The sequence below is a fragment of the Quercus lobata genome, chromosome 4 (genome assembly GCF_001633185.2).
Source record: "Quercus lobata isolate SW786 chromosome 4, ValleyOak3.0 Primary Assembly, whole genome shotgun sequence".
Classification (NCBI taxonomy): domain Eukaryota; kingdom Viridiplantae; phylum Streptophyta; class Magnoliopsida; order Fagales; family Fagaceae; genus Quercus; species Quercus lobata.
In genome coordinates this window covers 81,465,108-81,484,737 of record NC_044907.1, presented here as the reverse complement: position 1 = coordinate 81,484,737, position 19,630 = coordinate 81,465,108, and the positions used below count along the sequence as shown (strand labels likewise).

Below are 19,630 nucleotides of genomic sequence, written 5' to 3'. Positions count from 1 at the left end.
ATGGTGGCTGACTTGATTGATGCTAGATTGGGATGTTGGAAAAATCATTTAATTGATTCATGCTTTATACCTTCTGTTGCAACAAGGATTAAAGCAATTCCTCTATCTGACTTACCACAACCAGATATGTTATATTGGGCTTTTGAAAGGAATGGAGCTTATTCAGTTAAATCTGGGTACCATGTTCTATGTGAGGAAGAAAGGAGTGGTGAAGCCTCAAGTTCAAATTCGGGGCTGGTAGCTGGGTTTTGGTCGAAATTATGGAAGCTAGGTGTACCGGGGAAAGTTAAGCACTTCCTTTGGAGAGCTTGTACAGATAGCTTGCCAACCAGAATTAATTTGATGAAAAGGAAAATTCTGAATGATCCGATCTGCCATCTGTGTGGCCGAGATGATGAAGATACACTCCATGCAGTGTGGGGCTGTGAGGTTGTCAAGCAGGTATGGGACTGTGATTTCAATTGGGTGAACAGATTTGAAGCAGCACATGGTTCATTTCAAGACTTGGTAGAGATGGTCCTGTCAAAACCAAGAGTGCGTGAAGATTTTGCAACAACAGCATGGTTTGTATGGGCACATAGAAACAAGTCTAGACTGAATGAAAAAACAACTCCACTCAATGGTATTAGAGAGGCAGTACGAAATTTTCTACACCTGTTTCAGTCTTGCCGTGAACCACCTGTGAGTTATAAGAAGCAGAGACAACGCAACTAGATACCTCCGAAACCAGGCGAGTATAAAGTCAATTTTGATGGAGCATTGTTTAATGAAAGTGAGGAAGCAGGTTTGGGCATTGTGGTACGTGACTCAGGAGGATTAGTTGTGGCGGCAATGGCAGAAAAAATAAGCAAGCCGCATTCTGTGGAGTGTCTTGAGGCGCTGGCAACAAGGCGTGCGGTGATTTTTGCAAAAGAAATTGGGTTACAACAATCCCATTTTGAAGGTGATTCAGAAACAGTCATCAAAGGGCTGTTGGAGGGGGGGTATGCAATCCTCATCTATAGGGCATTTGTTTAGAGACATTTTATTTCATGTTAGCTCCATGCGGAGTTTCTCTTTTGCTCATGTTGTAAGGCAAAGTAATGCGGTAGCACATGCTTTAGCCCAAAGAGCAAGATTATCTTTTCCTTTTTCTGCTTGGATGGATTCTGTTCCGCTAGACATTGTCGATTATGTAACTGCTGATATCCACATTGTGGAATAATCAATAAAATCAGCAAGCTATCTTTTCTCTCAAAAAAAAAAAATCTTAGTGTCTTTTATTAATTTTCTCAACAACCCCAACTTGACTTTTCGCATGCTCTTTAATTAGATTTGTAAAAGTTTTTTTAATATCATATGAAACTTACCTATAGGTGTTTTTAATTTGTTTGGTTTATGTTGTTTGTTTATACCTTTGTTTAAAATATTTCTTTTGCGGTTTTGAGGGGTTATTATTTAATTAAAGGTGAATTTATAATTTATGTAATAATAGATTCTAGTGTTGACTCTTCCAGTTTCTATAGCAACCACAAAATGAGCCTTTTCAATTATGAAACTTGAAAAAAGAAGACTTCGTAATATAATGGAAGATGAGCTTTTGGTTGATAATATAGTAGTTTATACAAAAAAGAAAATTGCAAAAAATATCATTACAGAGATGATAATGGATAAATTTTATTCTATGAAGGATGAGCTTTTGGTATAATTTTGATGCAAGCTTCTTTTGTGTGTGTGTGTGTGTGTGTGGATATTTTTGTATATGTCTATGGTGTACTAGGCACTCTTTTTATGGTAAACTAGATAATTTTTGTATGTTCATTAATGCTTAAGAATATGATAGTCTATCATAATTGATTGGTTTTTCTTTGATAGATTTATGAATTATGATTATCATATCAATACCATAATTCGACCTCTCTAAGTGAAAATTCATGGCTACACCTTGGCAAAGTCTAAATAACCTTTCTTCTTTGAACTAGACTTTGTATTCTCATTGTATGTTCTAACTAATGACTATTTTACCAATGGCAAGAAAGGTTGAAATTTGAAGAAATATGTGTTCCTTTGAAAGCTTTATTTGAGAGAATTAGATGACCCTCTCTATCCATAAACCATTAAACTCCTCAAATCACACTAAAGAGGGATTTAGTACTACGATAAATTAGTTGACACCTTCTAAAAATATATGTGTTTGTTCGTTTAGACCCCTAAAACCAGATTGTTTAACCTATTAAATTAACCAAGTGATTACTTGGATTAATTATTTAGATCTAGGTTAAACACAAATAAATCATATTATGCTAAGACGCAGAAAAGTAAATAACACCACGATTTGATGACCTACGAAAACCAATGAAACAAACCGTTTCAACGCAAAAACCTGGAGAGATTTGACCTAACTATCCTCAAGCTAAAACAAATCCACTATAAGAGAATTGAAGTTTTTACAATCAGATTTAACCCTAAATCTATTGCTACCTCCAATAATAACTTACTGACACGACCATGTGCAAGCTCTGAATCTACGGACTCCTTCTCTTCTTGGATTTACACCAACACAAGCCGCCTTACTTGTGACTTTGAGACCCCACTCAAAAGTTTTAGATCACCATTAGTAATGATCTTGATGCAACAACGATGTTTTACCAACGCTTGATTATAGTTTTGGATCTGGTAGATTCTTGTGTAGTTAGAAGGTAAAAAACCTCTCAAATCTCACGAAGAGTAACACACAAGTCTTATAAGAGTCTTCAAAACGTGGCTAGGGTTTCTCTTTTATATGTGGAGAAGTTTAGATGAAACCCTAAACGTTTTCGCGGGCTTAGGCCTGTTCAAAGATTCTGCAGAAAAACTGTGCTTGCAATTTTCGATCAATCGAGCCTAATTCTCGATCAGTCGAGCAAGGCAGAACCCCACTTCCTTTTTCTGCAATCAGCTAGACTTGAACCTTGAAACAACCACTTTTAAGCATTGCCTAAAAACCTAGACTAGACACGTTTTGTTCTCGGTTTGCCAACACAATAATAATATGATTCTAAATATTTAAATCTAAATCTTTAGAACCTAACAATCTCCCTCTTTGGCAATCCGTGACAGAACACACATAAACAATGAAATGCTTAAATTTAAATACCAGCCTAAATACAAGTTATTGCCCTAATACAATCCTTACACAACTACTAACTATTAGTTGCTAGTATAGACAGTAGCTGTTGAAAGAATTAACTTGTAAATTCCTCAAACACTGAAAACAAACCATAAACACATGTGTGGAAAATACAAGTACCATAATCTAAGTAAATAAATAAATTTAAAAAAAAAAAAAAAAAAAAAACCGAACTTTAATTCACAAAACATATAAAGAGATAGTGAACACACTAATAATGAATAACCTCATAATCAACAAATATCATAACCAATAAGCACATCAAAGTTTGTGAATCAAGAACATAAACACTAAACAGATATAAACAATTAAAATATAAAACCAAAGAAAAAAAAAAACAACAAACCCCCCCTAAATACAATAAATCTACTCCCCCTGCGTACAAAAAGCCCTAAAACTACTTCCCATTTTTGTTATGAATTGCCAAAGGCAAAATCAGTCCTCAAAGGGTGGAGGAGGTGGAAAGGCACTGCTATACTCCATAAAATTTGCTCTCAAGGAAGCAACCTTCTCAACAACTCATCAAGAAGCTGTCCATGAGCTGCCTGTGTAGTCATGAAAGACTCCATCATGGCATGGAGTGAGAGAGGGGGGGCAATAGTAGGGTCTGCATTGTCAGCACCACCAGAAGGATCCACGATAGGATTCATCATCATGTCCATCTTCTCCTTCATCATCTACATGTCCTAGGTCATGCGTATTACGCTGGTTTCCAATTCCAATAGGTGGTTGGTGTGCGCCGGTCCGTCTCACTTGCTGGGGACATTGCTTTCTTCCTAGTCCTCCCTCTCCTGTCAGTCCCCCTTTAGGAGATGACTACCTTTTTGCTCGTCGTTGTCCCGTTCATCGTGTTGATTTTTGAGACGTCGCTCGTTCCTCTAGTTTAGCTGTTGCTCCAACTCCTGGTTGCATTAGGCGAGTCGTTTGACTACTGTTGCCAAGGTTTGCACTTGTCTCTCCAAGGTGTTGGAGGGATTCTCTGTCTCCTAGTTGATGATAGCCATCAATCGCGTCTGAACCATGCAACTCTTTGTTTTAGAAGCGGTGATATGGCTAATCACTCGATTTCCACAAACTGCGCCAACTGATGATGCACAAAAATCGTCAGTAAGTTTATGGCTCCTGATCACACCAATGGGTACCTAAAGAATAAGAGAACAAGAACCAGACAAGAGGTACCGGTGTGGTACCAGCTAAAAACTCTCCGAAGGTTAAGTCAGTGAATGAGATATCTCTAAGAACTCTATAGTGAGAGAGCTAGGGATTTTCTGCGTACCTGGGAAAGGAGGAGACCTCTTGCTTATATAGTGATGTGGAGGAGACCTAGATCCTGGGAATACATGGATTTTCCTTATAGGGAGAAGGTGGAGTTAATGCCATCAAGATCTTGAGGATACTCTCCATTCTGGGAAGATGAAAATCATGTGATAGGGTCTTTATGCATGGTGTGCAAGATATTTCCATGTAAGAATATGCGTGTAAAGTTCGTAAGGCCACGTAGGACCCGTTGGTATGCTTCTTTGTCTATCAAAGTCATCCGTCGACCTGGTAGGGAGATGTACTCGTCAACTTTACATGGATCTGTCCATGTAACCATCGGCCTCTTGTCGGTGTAAGGTACAATGTCTCAAACGAATTCTTTTAAGACCGACAGTTCCTTTAGGGCCAATGGTTCTCTTGAGGCCATCCTTTTGCTAGTATGATACATTCTTCTTGATGGGATCTGTTGTTTAAGAATCACAATCTTATTACAAAAATACCTTTATCAATTATAACTTGGAATTATTGAATTTTTTTAATCATTGACAAGGTTAATAGTTTCCATTCATCATAATTGGGGATTACTACATTTTTCAATCACAAAAATACTTATGAGTGTAGGGTGGCAAAGTAAGCCCAAATTCATTTGTCCACCCAAACCCACCCACTCTAATTGAACCCAAACTCACCCAATTATTAGTTGGGTTAAATGGGCATCAACCTAATTAGATCCATTGATTATTGGGTTTTAACTAAAAACTCATTGAGCCCCATTTAACCCAAAAACAATATACCCAAATTTCACCCAGCCCTTCCCATAATAATATATATAAAATAAAAATAAAATAAAAAACCCTCAGGCAAGGTTTTCATTTTCCTTCATTTTCTCGGCCACCAAACACTTCTCTCTCTTTCTTGCTCTATCTCTTTCTCTCTCTAGCTCTCATCTAGAACTCATGGAATCCATTGGAGTACTCATGCTCATCCCGATGAGCTCGTACCTAGAGCAAGAGCTTGAAAATACATTTCAGTAAAACGCAAAACGTAGAGTTCGGCAACTTCCTCGTACTCATTTCTCATCGACGGCGACACCTCAATGTCCTTCATCAACCCACCGGGGTAATCATATCATTCCCTCTCAACTATTTGATTCGAATTTCGGGTCATAACCAGTACCAGATCCGGGATCTCATGCCTCAGAAACCCATCTTCCTCGGGTTTCACTTTCTCTTTCTCTTCCTCTTCCTTCTCTGCCATGTGGATCCGAATCCCACCTGCTCCAAAACCAACCCCCTCGTGGGCCTCCGATCCAAGTTCAAAATGGTCCAACACCAGCTCCACGACGCCCTAACAATCCTCGACGATTGCTCTTTCCAGGCCTCCTAGTTAAGAAGCAACGTCACCTGGTATCGGATCCAAGTCCTCTCCGTTTGGGATCGCTCCACCACCTCTGATTTTGGCCACCACCTCCGATCTGTACTTGTCGCTGTGATCTACTAAACGTTTTTTTTAATTATTATTATTATTATTATTGTTGTTGTTGTTGTTGTTGTTGTTGTTGTTTTTATTTTGATGATTCTCATAAGCTTTTTATCTCTGAGATGATTGATTAGTTGAATTATTTGTTATTCTGTTAATGCTTCTGATGTTACTAATATTAGTTTTCGTTTTTGATTTCCTATTTGGTTGCCGAGAAAGCTGAGAGAAAATAGAATTTATAATTATTTTATTTTTAGAATATTGTTGTGATCTCTGAAAATTTAGTGGAAAAGGGAATCCAAGAAAGTGTGGGATTTTCACTTTAATGGCATTTTGGTAATTTTGATAATTGGGTAATTTGGTAAGTTGAGGTTTACCCATAATAATTGAATTGGGTTGGATTTGGATTAGAAGTAATTAGTTAAATGAGTTTTAATGGGTAAATGGGTTTTATATACCAAATCCAATTATGCCCACCCTAAACCCACCCAAACCTACCCATTTGACACCCCTATATGAGTGTGATAAGTGTTATGTATTTGTGGGTGAAATAAAATTTGACATATATAATACATATTTTCTATGTATAATTGGAACCGTACACTTATTGTCTAATTTTCATTATTTTCAAAATTACTCATAAAATATACTTTACAGTTTACACTACTCATAGTGCCAGGAATATTATAAAAATGGCCATTAAATAAATTCAAAATATTAACAAACTCAAACGTTCCTGGAAAAATTCATCCACCACTAAAATTTTATATAAATCCTAAAATTTCAATTACGTAATTTATGTCTTATACAGTTTCAAAATCATTTTCATTTGTCTTAATTTCTTTGGAGGCCAAAGCATAAAAATTAAAATAATAAAAATAAACTAGCCTCTTAGCATGCACTCACACGCGTGCTTAGAGGTTCTTTTATTTTTACTTTTTTGGTAAATAATAATTTACATTTATTATAATTTGTGATTATTACATTTTTCTAATTACAAAAATACGTATGGAGTAATGAGTAAATTATTTCACCCACAAACGCATAACACTCATCATATCCCTAGATATTTTTGTAATTGAAAAATATAATAATAAAATAAAATAAAAGAGCATATGAACTTATAGGTTAGTATAATAGTATAAGATAGGATAGGACATGTTGGAAAACTGGTTTTGCATCTCATACAAAACCCACAGCGAAAGCAACACAAGAATCTACTTCATTCATGATAAATAGCATGTAATCTTAAATTTTAGAACAAAGAAAAGAAAGCGTATATTGATGCAGTGAAATTCAAAAACAAGACTTGAGAATACCTTCAATCTTCATCCCAATTCCACACGATGCCCAAGATGAGTGGTCTCAATCAGTTCTTATGTACGTTGATTTTCTTTTGTCCAAGATTCTTTTTGAGAAAAACAGTTTTTTCTTCCTTTTAATCATACGTACAATTTAACTGCTTTGGTAGTTACTTTATTTAATAACTCTTATTAAATAAAAACTAATTATCTAATTGGGTTAGCCTTTTGGGCCTACCCAATTGGGATTTAGTTTGTGGCTTGAGATGGGATCAAAGGGAACAAATAAGACTCTAGCTCCAATGAGCCTTGAGCTTATCTGTCAACTCTTGACAAGTCCAAAGTTACCATTAATTATATTTAATACCTCTATATAAATATAATTGCACTCTAGGCCTTATTAATAAACTACTATGTAATTAATTATAGTAATACTATTGGTCAATTTCTTTTTTGTCTTTTTGAGTTTATCACAAGGAGGATAGAATTAGATAAAACAATAAAAATATATATTGCATTTTATTATTCAAGTGATGCTATTGGACCTTTTTAAAGCAAACTAAATGTAAAACTTAAAGCAATGGGAAACAAACTGTTTTCCCTAAGTTAATTTTTTCAATCCTCATAAACATTTAGATTCATGATTTTTTTTTCAATTTGTACTTTCATCAAGCCACAAACCACATGATGAAAAAGAAACAGGAATAATAATGAAGTCTATACTGTCATCAATCAAATACAATTAGTTCATATTAATCTTCTCCAAAAATTGCTAAATTCATCAACTCCTTCGGCTTTGGAACTGAACAATGTAGTCAATGAGTGAACCATCCAAAACCCCATGAACCATGGCTACCCCTTCCCTTTTTCTTGCCAGCAAAGTCTCTAGCAAATGCAAAACTCTAATCTCTGGCTATATTTTATGCCCTTCCTGCTAGAACCCCATATACCGTCCGAAAATCAATGTTACCATCAGTAGGAGTACAAAGGGAGTCATCATAAGCATATTCAAAGGGATTTTGAAGTGAAACTTCAATTAAAATATCCTAAACTGATTATCATAATATAATAACATGATATAGAGATTCTATATTAATTTGAAGAAGGCAATAAGACTTATAGCAAAACAATGACTTTTCTATCATTAAGACCCTTTCCCATCTTTATTGCAGCAGCTGCTGCTACATCAGATGAAATCCCTACCAGAAACAAACATGCTCTCACATCACATCCACCACAGAATTTGAAAACCAAAAAGTCCAACCAGTAGCAACTAAGAACTTTAGAAATTATGTGTTTAACCAATAAAATGAGTAAGGAATTTTTTTAGTTGAGGATTGGAAAAAGGGGTAACTATGGCTACCAAAACTTTGGAATAAAACTTGAACATAATTAAATCAATGAGTTTAGCATAAAACTCCTAAAAAGCAAAGAAAATAATACTATTGATAATTCGATTCTAACTCTTTATTTAATATCATGGTGTTACCAGATGTGGTTGGTGTATTGGAATCTATTGAAGTCATTGAAATATTCACCTCCAACACACAGCAAGTTTTTACATAGTTGCATCATCAAATCTTGTACCTTGAAATATTACAAAATCCATTACAAAATCTCCTTCATATCATGTTCTATTTTTATGCATTCTATTAGAGGTAGAAAGAGACTCGCCAAATTTTGTCATAAGTAGAAGAATTGTTAGTGTATTGTGCTATAAGATAGATTGGTAAACAGCCTATTGGGAAGATTTCTATGACAACTACTTGGGTATCACCATAACCAATGACCCTATGGAACAATAATGGAGAATTAGGAATCAATAATCATAACAATTCATTTTGCAAGGAAAAAAAAAAGGATTTTTTTTTTTTTTTTTTTTGCTAATAATACTTACTGTAACAGCATATATTTCATTCCCTCCAATTTCTCCAATCATGAATATGGCTAAATTAAGTTTCTCAGCACAGTCTATCAAACACTAAAGAAACAATAAAGAAAAAAAGAAAAAAATGTAAATAATAAATTAAACTTTGTATTAAAAGCTTAATTCAAATGATAGGCTAACCATCAACATTATGATAGATCCCATTGAAATATGTGAACATCCAATCCAATTGAACATTGAGAGAGCTTCTAGTAGCTAGCTATTAAATATTCTTTTTTGCAAGAAATATGTCAGTTATATTTGTTGTTTATGCAATACAATTTATATTCTAGGCATATTTGTTGATAGATCAATTAGGTATTTGTTAGTTATATTATAGGCATGTAGTTTATACAATACAATTAAATTTTAGTAATGACATATTACAAACCTTAATGAAACTAACAACACCTTAAATCTGCCAGGTTTAAAATGGTCTAAAGGAATGTATATGACACTGATAGAGTTACTGGTTAATAAGAGAAATCATCACTGATAGCTCAAAAAAACTTTAATCTACTTATAAGTAGAGTATAAGATCTTTTATATACTTAGTAGTGATCAGTAGAATCACTTACACACCTGCTAGGGAAGCCTTCAATTGGATGTGGATGCCAAATATTGATGTACTAATCTAAATAGATAAAAATTACATAGAATGTTGTTAACAATTGTATTTGCCAATTAGTTATACGTAATAGAACTTTTTAAGAACACTGGTAACAAACACGTATAACAGAATGAACACATATTCATTATAGAACAAACAGTATCAAAACTAAATTGCTAAGAACAAAAACTTAAATATCAGCACAATGTTCAATATTATACTAATTTGATCCCATTATATTGATTTGATCCCAACAACATCTTTAAGATTAGTTACATATAACTGTTTTTAATTCCATTCATTTACAGTGAAGACCAAAACTGTAACCAATCTTTTTTGTAATTTTCATAATCTATAAAAATGTCTAAGTCCGGCGAGGGAATGGATAGTGGTCTATATCTGTGTCGTAAGGTTTTTTTTTTTTTTTCTCCTTCTCTATCTCTATATCGCAAGTTTTTTTTTTCCTCCTATATTGCAAGTCTTTGCTATGTATTTGAAGCAGTTAATTTTCTTTTTATTGAAAGAACTATAAAACAAAATGGTGTTTTAACATTGTGAAACGGTATAATTTATCATTTTTTTAATATAAGCCTATGCACCATAGAAACATGTTAACCACAATATCAAATTACAATAGTTACAATACAACTTAAGAGATGAATGCAATAGAAAGTAAAGTACACCAAATATCAGCTACAAATCAAGAAGGTAATCAAGAATATATATGTACATCTCAAAGTGGCTAGGATCAAAACATATGCATATCTCTAATTTAAGCTTCTATTAAGGTCATCTCAATTGGTAACACTGTGGAAAAGAATATATAGTATCTTCCAAACTTAAGACTATCACCATTCATCTATTAAGAAAGAGGAAAAGAAAGGTATGATTGTGTTTCTTTTTCTCTATTTTAAAAACATCATTGGCAAATACCCAAAACCAATTAACCCAAATACTCTAAACAAAAGCATACCAAATGTGACAAAAATATCCTAAACAAAGCAGTGATAAATCTACAATAGCACACGAGAATAAAAATATCATTGAAAACACAAAACATGGCAGGTTTATTTGAAGTAAACAGCAAGAAATATGAATTTCTAATAAAACCAAATTGAAGTTTAATAACACTAAAATAATTCTATGTCCTATTTCATATATAAGTACTCAATAAGGGATAGTAAAAATAGGGGAATAGTGTAAAGAGAGACTACAGAAAAAAGTCAAAAATAGTCATTAAAAGGAAGTTGATAATAGTTTCTAATTTCGACAGCAAGAATCAAGATTAATTACACAAAGGTTCCTCAGAGCAAGCAGACACTTGGAAGTGATATGGGTTCTCTATATAGTATACCCATGTCGAGTTCCCATCAAACATGTCCTAATAGCTCAATCAGTAAAAGTGTGGGTCATCTTGAGAAGCAATGATTTTTATCCTCCAAGTAATAATTTGCAATTGGAAAATGACAATGATAATTATTGCAATCCATCTAACTTCTCTTTCAAGACCAACTACACAAGCATTTCTCATTGACATAACATTAAGGGTGTAACCACATAAAATATGAAGAAACTGATACAGAAAGAGTCAAGTTCAGACGATACCCTCAATCTATCGGACAAGATGGAAGGTGTGATAAGCTTGTACTTTGGAGCTTCCACAAGGAGCTTGTCATAGGTTCCCTGATCAAACAAAACCATGTTGTTCACCTTCTCCTTTTGCTTTCCCTTACTCCATTTCTGTATATATCACCAAATAGTATTAGTATTCAAAGCCAAACCCACATTACCTATTCCTACAATCTATAATTTGAATCACCATACAAAGTTTAAAATTGAAAAAATCAAATTCTGAATCCAAAAACATTATCAAACCTTCTTCTTCTGCTTTCCTCCTCCAGATTTGGCTGGCTTCGAGGACGGAGGAGGAGCCTTTTCCTTCTTAGGTGCCTACTATAATAACAATAAATAAATAAAAATCTTCATAGCACAAGAATTATATTAACTCTGCACTAAACATTACATGTATTATCCCCTGTTTGGAATCTAAACAAATAAATTGGTGCAAAAAAAAAAAAAAAATACCCAATACTTTCAATCTTGAAATTGAGACAGAGCCTAATAAGACTATTCAGCTTCATTAAATATCACATTAGATAAATCTGTGTTTGGCTCTTGAGAAAACGTACAAAAAGAAAATATAGCATAAACTCTGGATTTCAACTTAAGTTCACTAATATCAGATCTAGCAAGAATAAAGAAGAAAAGTAAAACCCAGAAATCCATATGCAACAAAATGTCGAGATATTCACATCATGGATCTTCCATTAACATAAAAAATCCAATAATTTTACTTAAAAAAATTATAAATAACTATACTCTCAGTAATCAACGGTTTTTTTTTTTCCCCCTTTTGAGAATGATTCAACAAAACATAGATCTGCACAAAAGCATAAATCAATTCAAATTCTAGGGGCTGACCAAAAAAAGCACAAACCTAAGAAAAATCTGCTAAACAAAAACAAAAATTTAATCAATACAACAATCGAACCATAAAAAAAAGGTCAAATTAGAACTCTAATTTTGTATAAACATAACTAATACTATCTTAGAATGCTATTAAAGTTCTAACAGTATTTTCTATAGAAAAACTAGAAAAGGCAAACCTGTTAGGGACGTTGATCAAAATTATGCTGGTAAACATTATTTACTTTGTCATTTATATCAATGCTTCCAATTCTTTCACATTTACACTTGCCTTCATTACTAAGTAACTTTAAATTTTACATGAAGTGAAAAAAAAAAAAAAACAACAACAACAACAAAGAAAATTACACACACAAATAAAGAGACAAATGAGAGAGAAGCGAAAATAATGATTATAGAAGAATACAGAGTATTACCACTGTAGAATTTGAGGACTCTCTAGGAATCGTCTTTTTTACTTCTAAGAACCCTCCACCATGGGATTATCTTCCCCCAACACCAATTGATATCTATAAATATTTTTGAAAAAGAAAAGCTTAATATAATCTTGAATTTAATTAAGACAGTCAAAGCTCTTTGTGTATGGACCTAAATTGTGAAAATTATCTTGAATGAACAAAAAAAAAAAAAAAAAAAAAAAAAGGAAGTTAAATTTTCCTAAATGAACCAATCTTTAAAATCTCTAAATTCTAAAATTATCCCAACACCAAAAGAAACCCCCAATTCCCATTTGCAAACAAAACCTTGAAAAAAAGGACTTTGGTGTGACTTACAATTGGAAACTTGGAGACAACAACACTTACTTTCCTTTAGGAGAAGTTTAACTCAGATGAATTGCAAACTGAGCCAACTTCTTAACAACAACATTACCAAATTGGTAACACAGCAAACATCCCAACTATGAAAGGAATAAAATAGGACCATTTTCTTAGCAAGAATATGTTACACAACAGAAAAATTATTAGGAGAAGAGCAAACTTCCTAAAGAGTGCCTTTTGATTATATCAAAAGGCCAATCTTAGGAGCAAAAGCACCAACATGAAGTACCACTATATATATTTTGTTGCAGGACAAAATAAAATAAAAACCCTTCAATTTCACAAACCCTCACAAACCCAGAAATCGTTTCACATGCAAACCTCAAAGAATGGAGAAAAAAAAAAGACCACGCAATTAGATATCAAATAAAGATATTAACTTGTTCTCAAGCCAATAAAGATTAAAAAAAAAAAAGATGCTATCTTGTTATCAAATAGAAAACAAACATGCAACATTAATCATAGAAAAAATAATATTAAAATTATTCAAAAAAAGAAAATTCACTAAAAGAAAGGAAAAAGAATTTACTTACATTTCCTTAGGAGTATGTGCTCTTTGCTTCCTCAATCTTCATTGTATCACCTTTAGAAAAAAAATCACAAGATTGCAATTATATTTAAGCTCCTTGGTGGGCTAAGAAATTACATAAAGAAATAATTAGGTGGAAACAAATTAATAGACTCTTGTAATCCAAATTGAATTTCAAAACCAACAACACTCAAACTAAAGCAATTATCAACATTAACGGATTAGTAAAACTAAATAAAGTTAAAACGATTCATAAATGTCTGATGCATTGAAGGTTAAGAAACCATAATACTCCATTTCTTCGTACTAAAATGGATACAGTCGAAGAGTTAGAGAAAGAGCAACCTTTTTGTACGGACTCGTCGCTCTGGGTCTGGGTTAATACTGTTGCCAGGGAAGAGAATGGCTCCAATGGGAGTTTGGGTCTTGTTCCAAGGACAAAGACCTCTTTCTTTCATTTAATAGTTGTGGCTCTTTGATTTTTTTAGGGATAAAGGCAACTGAATCGGGACATGAAGAATTGGAGAAAGGAAGAGTCGTGCAAATAAGAAGAGGAAGAGGCAAAGAGCCGAGAAAGAAGAAAGAGAGTCTTAAATTACGGATTCTGTCAAGGTAAATCCATATGGAATTTATGAGTTAATTAATGACACCTAGATTAATATTATTATGCGGTCCCCACATAGCTCACAGATTATGGAATAATTGAATACAGGTGGCAGAGACAAATGGCACAAAATTAGAATTCTAATTGGAATTGCAATTTGAGTTTCTCTATGCTTCACCTATTATTTTATATATAGATTATATCCCAAGACTTTAATGATATCTTTGACCCCTCCATGAAATATCCATAGTGAACAAAGTTATAATGAACTGTTATTTTGTAAACAACTATTTTATCATTGAGTACCCGGTTTAATCTTTTAGTTATTCATATTTATTGAAATCCAATTTCAATAAATATAAACTTTAGTAACTCCTTACTAAAGTGGGCGCCCTGAATAATCAATTCCCATTAAACTTATCTCAATGGGATATTTTATGTGTCTACAAAAAGAGATTATGGATTCCATCTTGAGAATATGTGTTCCCTTAACACTACGTGTGGTTACCTAACATACTGAGATTTTAACCGTGAATATTAGATCTCACTCCTGATATATCAAAGTAACTTACATTTCATGATCGGGTTCACTATCCTCTCAGGATTGAGAGTCTATGAAATTAGAAGTCGTGAGATTAATTATTTAGGTGACAGTTGTTGATTGAATAATTAATCTCACAACAGTCCAGTTCAATATATCTTAACTCTTAAGACATATTAACTAAAAGTCTCCACTTCCATGATCAAGACAAACCATCTTAGTTGATGTGTTATAGTCTTCGCAGATGAAACGTCCAATTTCATCACCGACTATGAACTACGTTTTGAGTTTACAAGGAACTTGTGATTTATATATTCTGTGACTAAATCAAATAGAATACATCTCAAAGACTATGATAATGTCTAATTAGTTCATTTATAAATAGTCTCATATAATTAAACAATTTAATTATTTATGACATGTCATTAAATTGAATTTTATGGCATAAACCCCTAGAGGACATTCTCACAAAAAATAATAAAAATAATAATAAATCATTAAATTGAATTTTATGGCATAAACCCCTAGAGGACATTCTCACAAAAAATAATAATAAATAATAATAAATAAATAAAAGATAGGAATTAGAAAGGGAAGGGAAGGGAAGGGAAGGGAAGGGAGGGCACGTGAGAGGCAGACTAACACCCCTAAAATCAAATCTATAAAATGCAAATTGCAATTGCACTTGCAACTTGCACCCCCCCTCCGTTAAGTTATGTGATGGCCCGAATCCTAACTCAAACCCTACTACAACAACTCTGCATTCGCAATTGCAAACAATCTCCAGCTCTGATTCTCAAATCCCCAACAAACACAAACACACATACACATAGTAGGTTGTTTTTCTCTAGCAGCAGCAGCATCGAGATCGACCACCTAGGCGGTGCTGCTTCATCATCCGACGGTGAATTCGAGGCCTTGGCTCTGAAGAGGCTTGACGACTTGATCCACGGTATCATTGTCCAGAAGTCTACTCCCGATTGGCTCCCCTTCGTCCCTGGTTCCTCTTTCTGGGTCCCACCCAGACCCAACTTTCTTGATTTGGTTACCAACCTCTCCCATCATCATCATCATCCTCCTCCTCACTCTCTCTCCTTCTCCACTTCCCGTGGTTGGCCTTGCTCCTCCACTTTCTTCCTCCCCAATCATCATGGTAATGCATTTCTCTTTATCTCATACTTGCTCTTATCCTTTCCTCATTATTTTAAAATAATCAAATCACTATTTGGTTTGGGTATTTAAGTTCACCTGATCTGGACTTAGAAAGAGATGGAGAAGAGCTTTTAATGATTAGGAGTTGGGGAATGTATGAATTGAAAATTTGCTTTTTTTTTTTTAAATGTTTAAATAAAATACTATGTCTAATTTTTATGTAAACCAACACATTGCTAACTAGTACTCACTATTATATAGAAAGATAACCAACCCATCATCTACTAAATTATTAATATTGTCTCTCCAATAATTTACTTTACTTTGTACTTAAATGCTTAACTTTGAAGTCTTTTGGAGATGATCAAGTTGGGTTGTTGTATTCATACACTTGGCTCCTGCTGCATTTGTGAAAAGACCTTCTTGTAGATTATATTATAAGCATTTACTACCTAGATGATTTTTTAACGATTGATTCTTTAATACATGTTAGATGCTACTACTGAAATTAAATGCACTTAGAATCTTTTGGAAAAGTATCAAATTCAATGAACTTTAAAGGCTTACATTATGTAAAGCCTTGATAATTTTGCAGTTGGCAGTGGCATATATGTTATTAACAGCTCTCTTTTATGTAGAGACAGTTTTCTTAACCATGACAATGAGGCCTCAACAAGCTACACTTCTTCATTGAGATTGTATGTGATATATATATATATATATATATATATATATATATATATCAGTTTAAGAATAAGAATCAAACTTTGTTCGATGTGTAAAATTTCATTGTTACTCTTTAACTGGTTTGGAGATTTAAGATATGTGACAATTTTTCTACATTTATTACATCATCAGAGAACAGTTCCAAGTGTTATTGGTGAACTTCTATGGTACAGGCTTTGAGCTTTGATATATTTTGACATCTGTTCTTCTTTTTTCTTTTTCTTTTTTGGATGAAAAGAGGAAGGATCCGCTCAACCAAATGAGGATTTGGAGAGGAAGGAGTCAGCAGAGACAGAGATGGAGGTAGACATAGAGGTGAAGGTTTCAGATGACACATCGCGATCTGAGAATGAGGAAGACTGAGCAGTTCATCACTTGGCATATTGGTGACTGTGGTAGGTACATTCCCTGGCTGTTGCCAGTGCTGTTTTTCTTCATCTATGTGACTTATTGTATGTTATTAGTTTTAAAAGAAGGTTCAATTTTTTTTTCCTTTAGTCTTGTTCAATATATATGTCCTTTCGGATTTTAGTCGAAACTCAGTGTCTAGCTATGGTGGTTACATAATAACTTTTAGCAGTGGTAATATAAATATATAATCAAATTTTCTCCATGCTGTGATTTGAAATAGGAATCCTTCCAAAAAGAAGAAAAGAAAAAAGTTAAAATAGTAATGACACTTTAATGTTCATAAGCAAAATGTTTGTATGATCATGACTACATACATTTGGGGGGAAAATCTCTCAAATTTTTTTTCCCCTTGGCGAATTTACTTGTGCACCCAAGAGGTTTCGAAACACTAAGCTCAGTCATCACCCACACTCAAAGGCATAGAGATGCCATTTGGCCCAAAGGCCATTGTGAAAAAAGTTCAAATAGTAATAATGACAGTTATTTTCTTATGCGTACCTTTGTGTGTTCATAACTTGATCTATTTGAGCAAAATCTTTGTTTTCATATGGGGCATATACATGTGCTTCCATGTGTGTGTGCTTGTCTTTTGAGGTCAAATTTCTTCATCCAAGGTGTTAAATTTTGTTCCTAGTTGTCCGTCACAATCTACTATTTGCTTATGCAAATAGTCTCTTTTTCACTATTTATGTTTGGAACTTGCAGGCTTGCTAACCATTGTAGATTCAGAAAAAGGAGCAGCTTGGCTGATAAAAGTTTTTCAGCGAATGGAATATTGTACAGATGCAATTATGGTAGTTTTGGTGTCAGGACTTGCTTTTTGGCTCCAATTGTCAACCCACCCTTTTACTTATGTTTTTACTTTTCTGCTGTTTGTGGCTGTGTTGATGAAATTAGTGTATCTTGAACATTCAAATAGAATCTTCTCATCAGAATTCTTAACAATTTGTACCTCTCTCTGTCTCTCTCACTGGAAAAACTTAGATATGGGGTAGCAAGAATAATTTTCCAGCAATAAAAGAAGATTACAGCTAGGAGAAGAAATTCAATGAAGTTGGAACACCAAAACATCAATCTTTAGGTTCAAAGAGTTAAAAAAAAATATTCAAATTTGAAATTTCATGTATTAGACTATGATTGCTCATATACTCGTATATCCTGATCTACCCGATTGACTCTTCCTGACTTGCTCTTATACCCGTATATCCTGACCCACCCAGTTGACTCTTTCCGACTTGAAGGGTTGAGAACAGGTTCTGAGTTTGTGGGCAGGTGTTAGGTTTAAAAACATTTCACCCGACCCACTTGACTTGATTGAGCATTTACACTTGTAGGCTCCCCTCATTGGCAGTTAGACTAATGTTATCCCATTAGATTTATCTCTCGTATTTGTTATGCTTTCTTTTGCCAGTTATGGACTTTCTTTCTGTCTGTCAGTGTATTATGTCTCTTTTCTTTGCTTGAGAGTTGAGTCCCAAAGATACCGTCATCACAACTTGTGGAGGACAAGATCAAACAATTGCAATGCTCTGTGGCCTGTTCTAGCTCTCATGGTCAAAGTGCCAATCTGTCAAATACATCGGACGAGATTAGAGTGAGTAGGAAGAATTCCCCACTCGAAGGACTTCAGTCAAGTGATGAGCAAACATCAACAACTCAACCTATGAACACCCTCAGGGTCTGTTTAGGTTGCGTTTATTTTGCTGAAACTAAAATTTTTTTGCTGAAAAGACTGTAGATAAAGGTAAATGTTAGTTGGAATAATACAAAGAGATCCATGAATAGTAGCAAAAAATAAGCTGAATAGTAAAATAAGTTGGAAAAAAATAAGCTAGCCAAACAAACACTTAATTTAGACAAGAATAATGTTGTTTATAATCACCCTTAGTGACAATAGAATCATATGCTTTCATCGAATATATAATACAATTAATTTTTAAGCATTCAGTTTTATTGAAAGTCACATGTTAGTCACATCGCCATTTAAAATACTCAATACACAATAATAAGTATCCATTTGGATATTGATGATAACGTTGAGCGTCTGCGTTTTTTTTTTTTTTTTTTTTTTTTTTTTGACAAGTATGTTTCTGTCTTTTCTAGTGGGTCCCGTGTATTGTTCACGGAACTAACAAATCTTTTTTTTTCACCAAAACTTTCATTAAAAATGGGTTCCACAACATTATTTACACTTTTAAAAATTATTTTACTACAGTGTTTTCAGCTTTCATTAAAATAAGCAGTATCCAAATACACCCTAAATCAAATGTAACATAGAAAAATTAACAAATAGACTTTGTAATTACTATAGGCTTGTCAAATAATCTATTGCCCCTTCTTACATTTGGGCTTATATGTTCCTACATCAATCCCTCTAGGTAGGGGAAAATTTCAGCTCTGACGAGAAGAATTCAGCTGTAAGGATTAACTTTTCTCAATCCCTCTTCAGCAATCCGTGAGCCTTTTGCAGTAGGCTTTTCCAACCACTCCACTAAGTATCACCTATATTGGATGCGTTTCCTTGATAACCTTTTTGATATCAAACACATCTTCAAACATTTTGCTATAATTTAGAAAGTTGTTCCATTTGTTTGTCAGCATCTTCCCATCTCTCCATCAAGCCCATCAAATGATTAC

At 33.8% G+C, this 19,630-nt stretch overlaps 2 protein-coding genes across 3 annotated transcripts; both read left to right on the top strand.

The window, feature by feature from the left end:
- Positions 1–714, top strand: LOC115985913. The gene has a single exon (XM_031108803.1). It carries the CDS (start codon positions 1–3, stop codon positions 712–714), a length of 714 nt encoding a protein of 237 aa, XP_030964663.1.
- A 14,652-nt stretch (positions 715–15,366) lies between these two features.
- Positions 15,367–17,957, top strand: LOC115983680. Of its 2 annotated transcripts, XM_031106412.1 has the most exons (3): positions 15,367–15,857; positions 16,821–16,977; positions 17,699–17,957. In XM_031106412.1, exons 1-2 carry the CDS (start codon positions 15,371–15,373, stop codon positions 16,943–16,945), a joined length of 612 nt encoding a protein of 203 aa, XP_030962272.1. In that variant the 5' UTR covers positions 15,367–15,370; the 3' UTR covers positions 16,946–16,977; positions 17,699–17,957. The 2 variants fall into 2 exon arrangements, with proteins under 2 accessions (XP_030962272.1, XP_030962271.1); XM_031106411.1 differs by having other exon boundaries at positions 16,821–17,957.
- Positions 17,958–19,630: the final 1,673 nt, after the last annotated feature.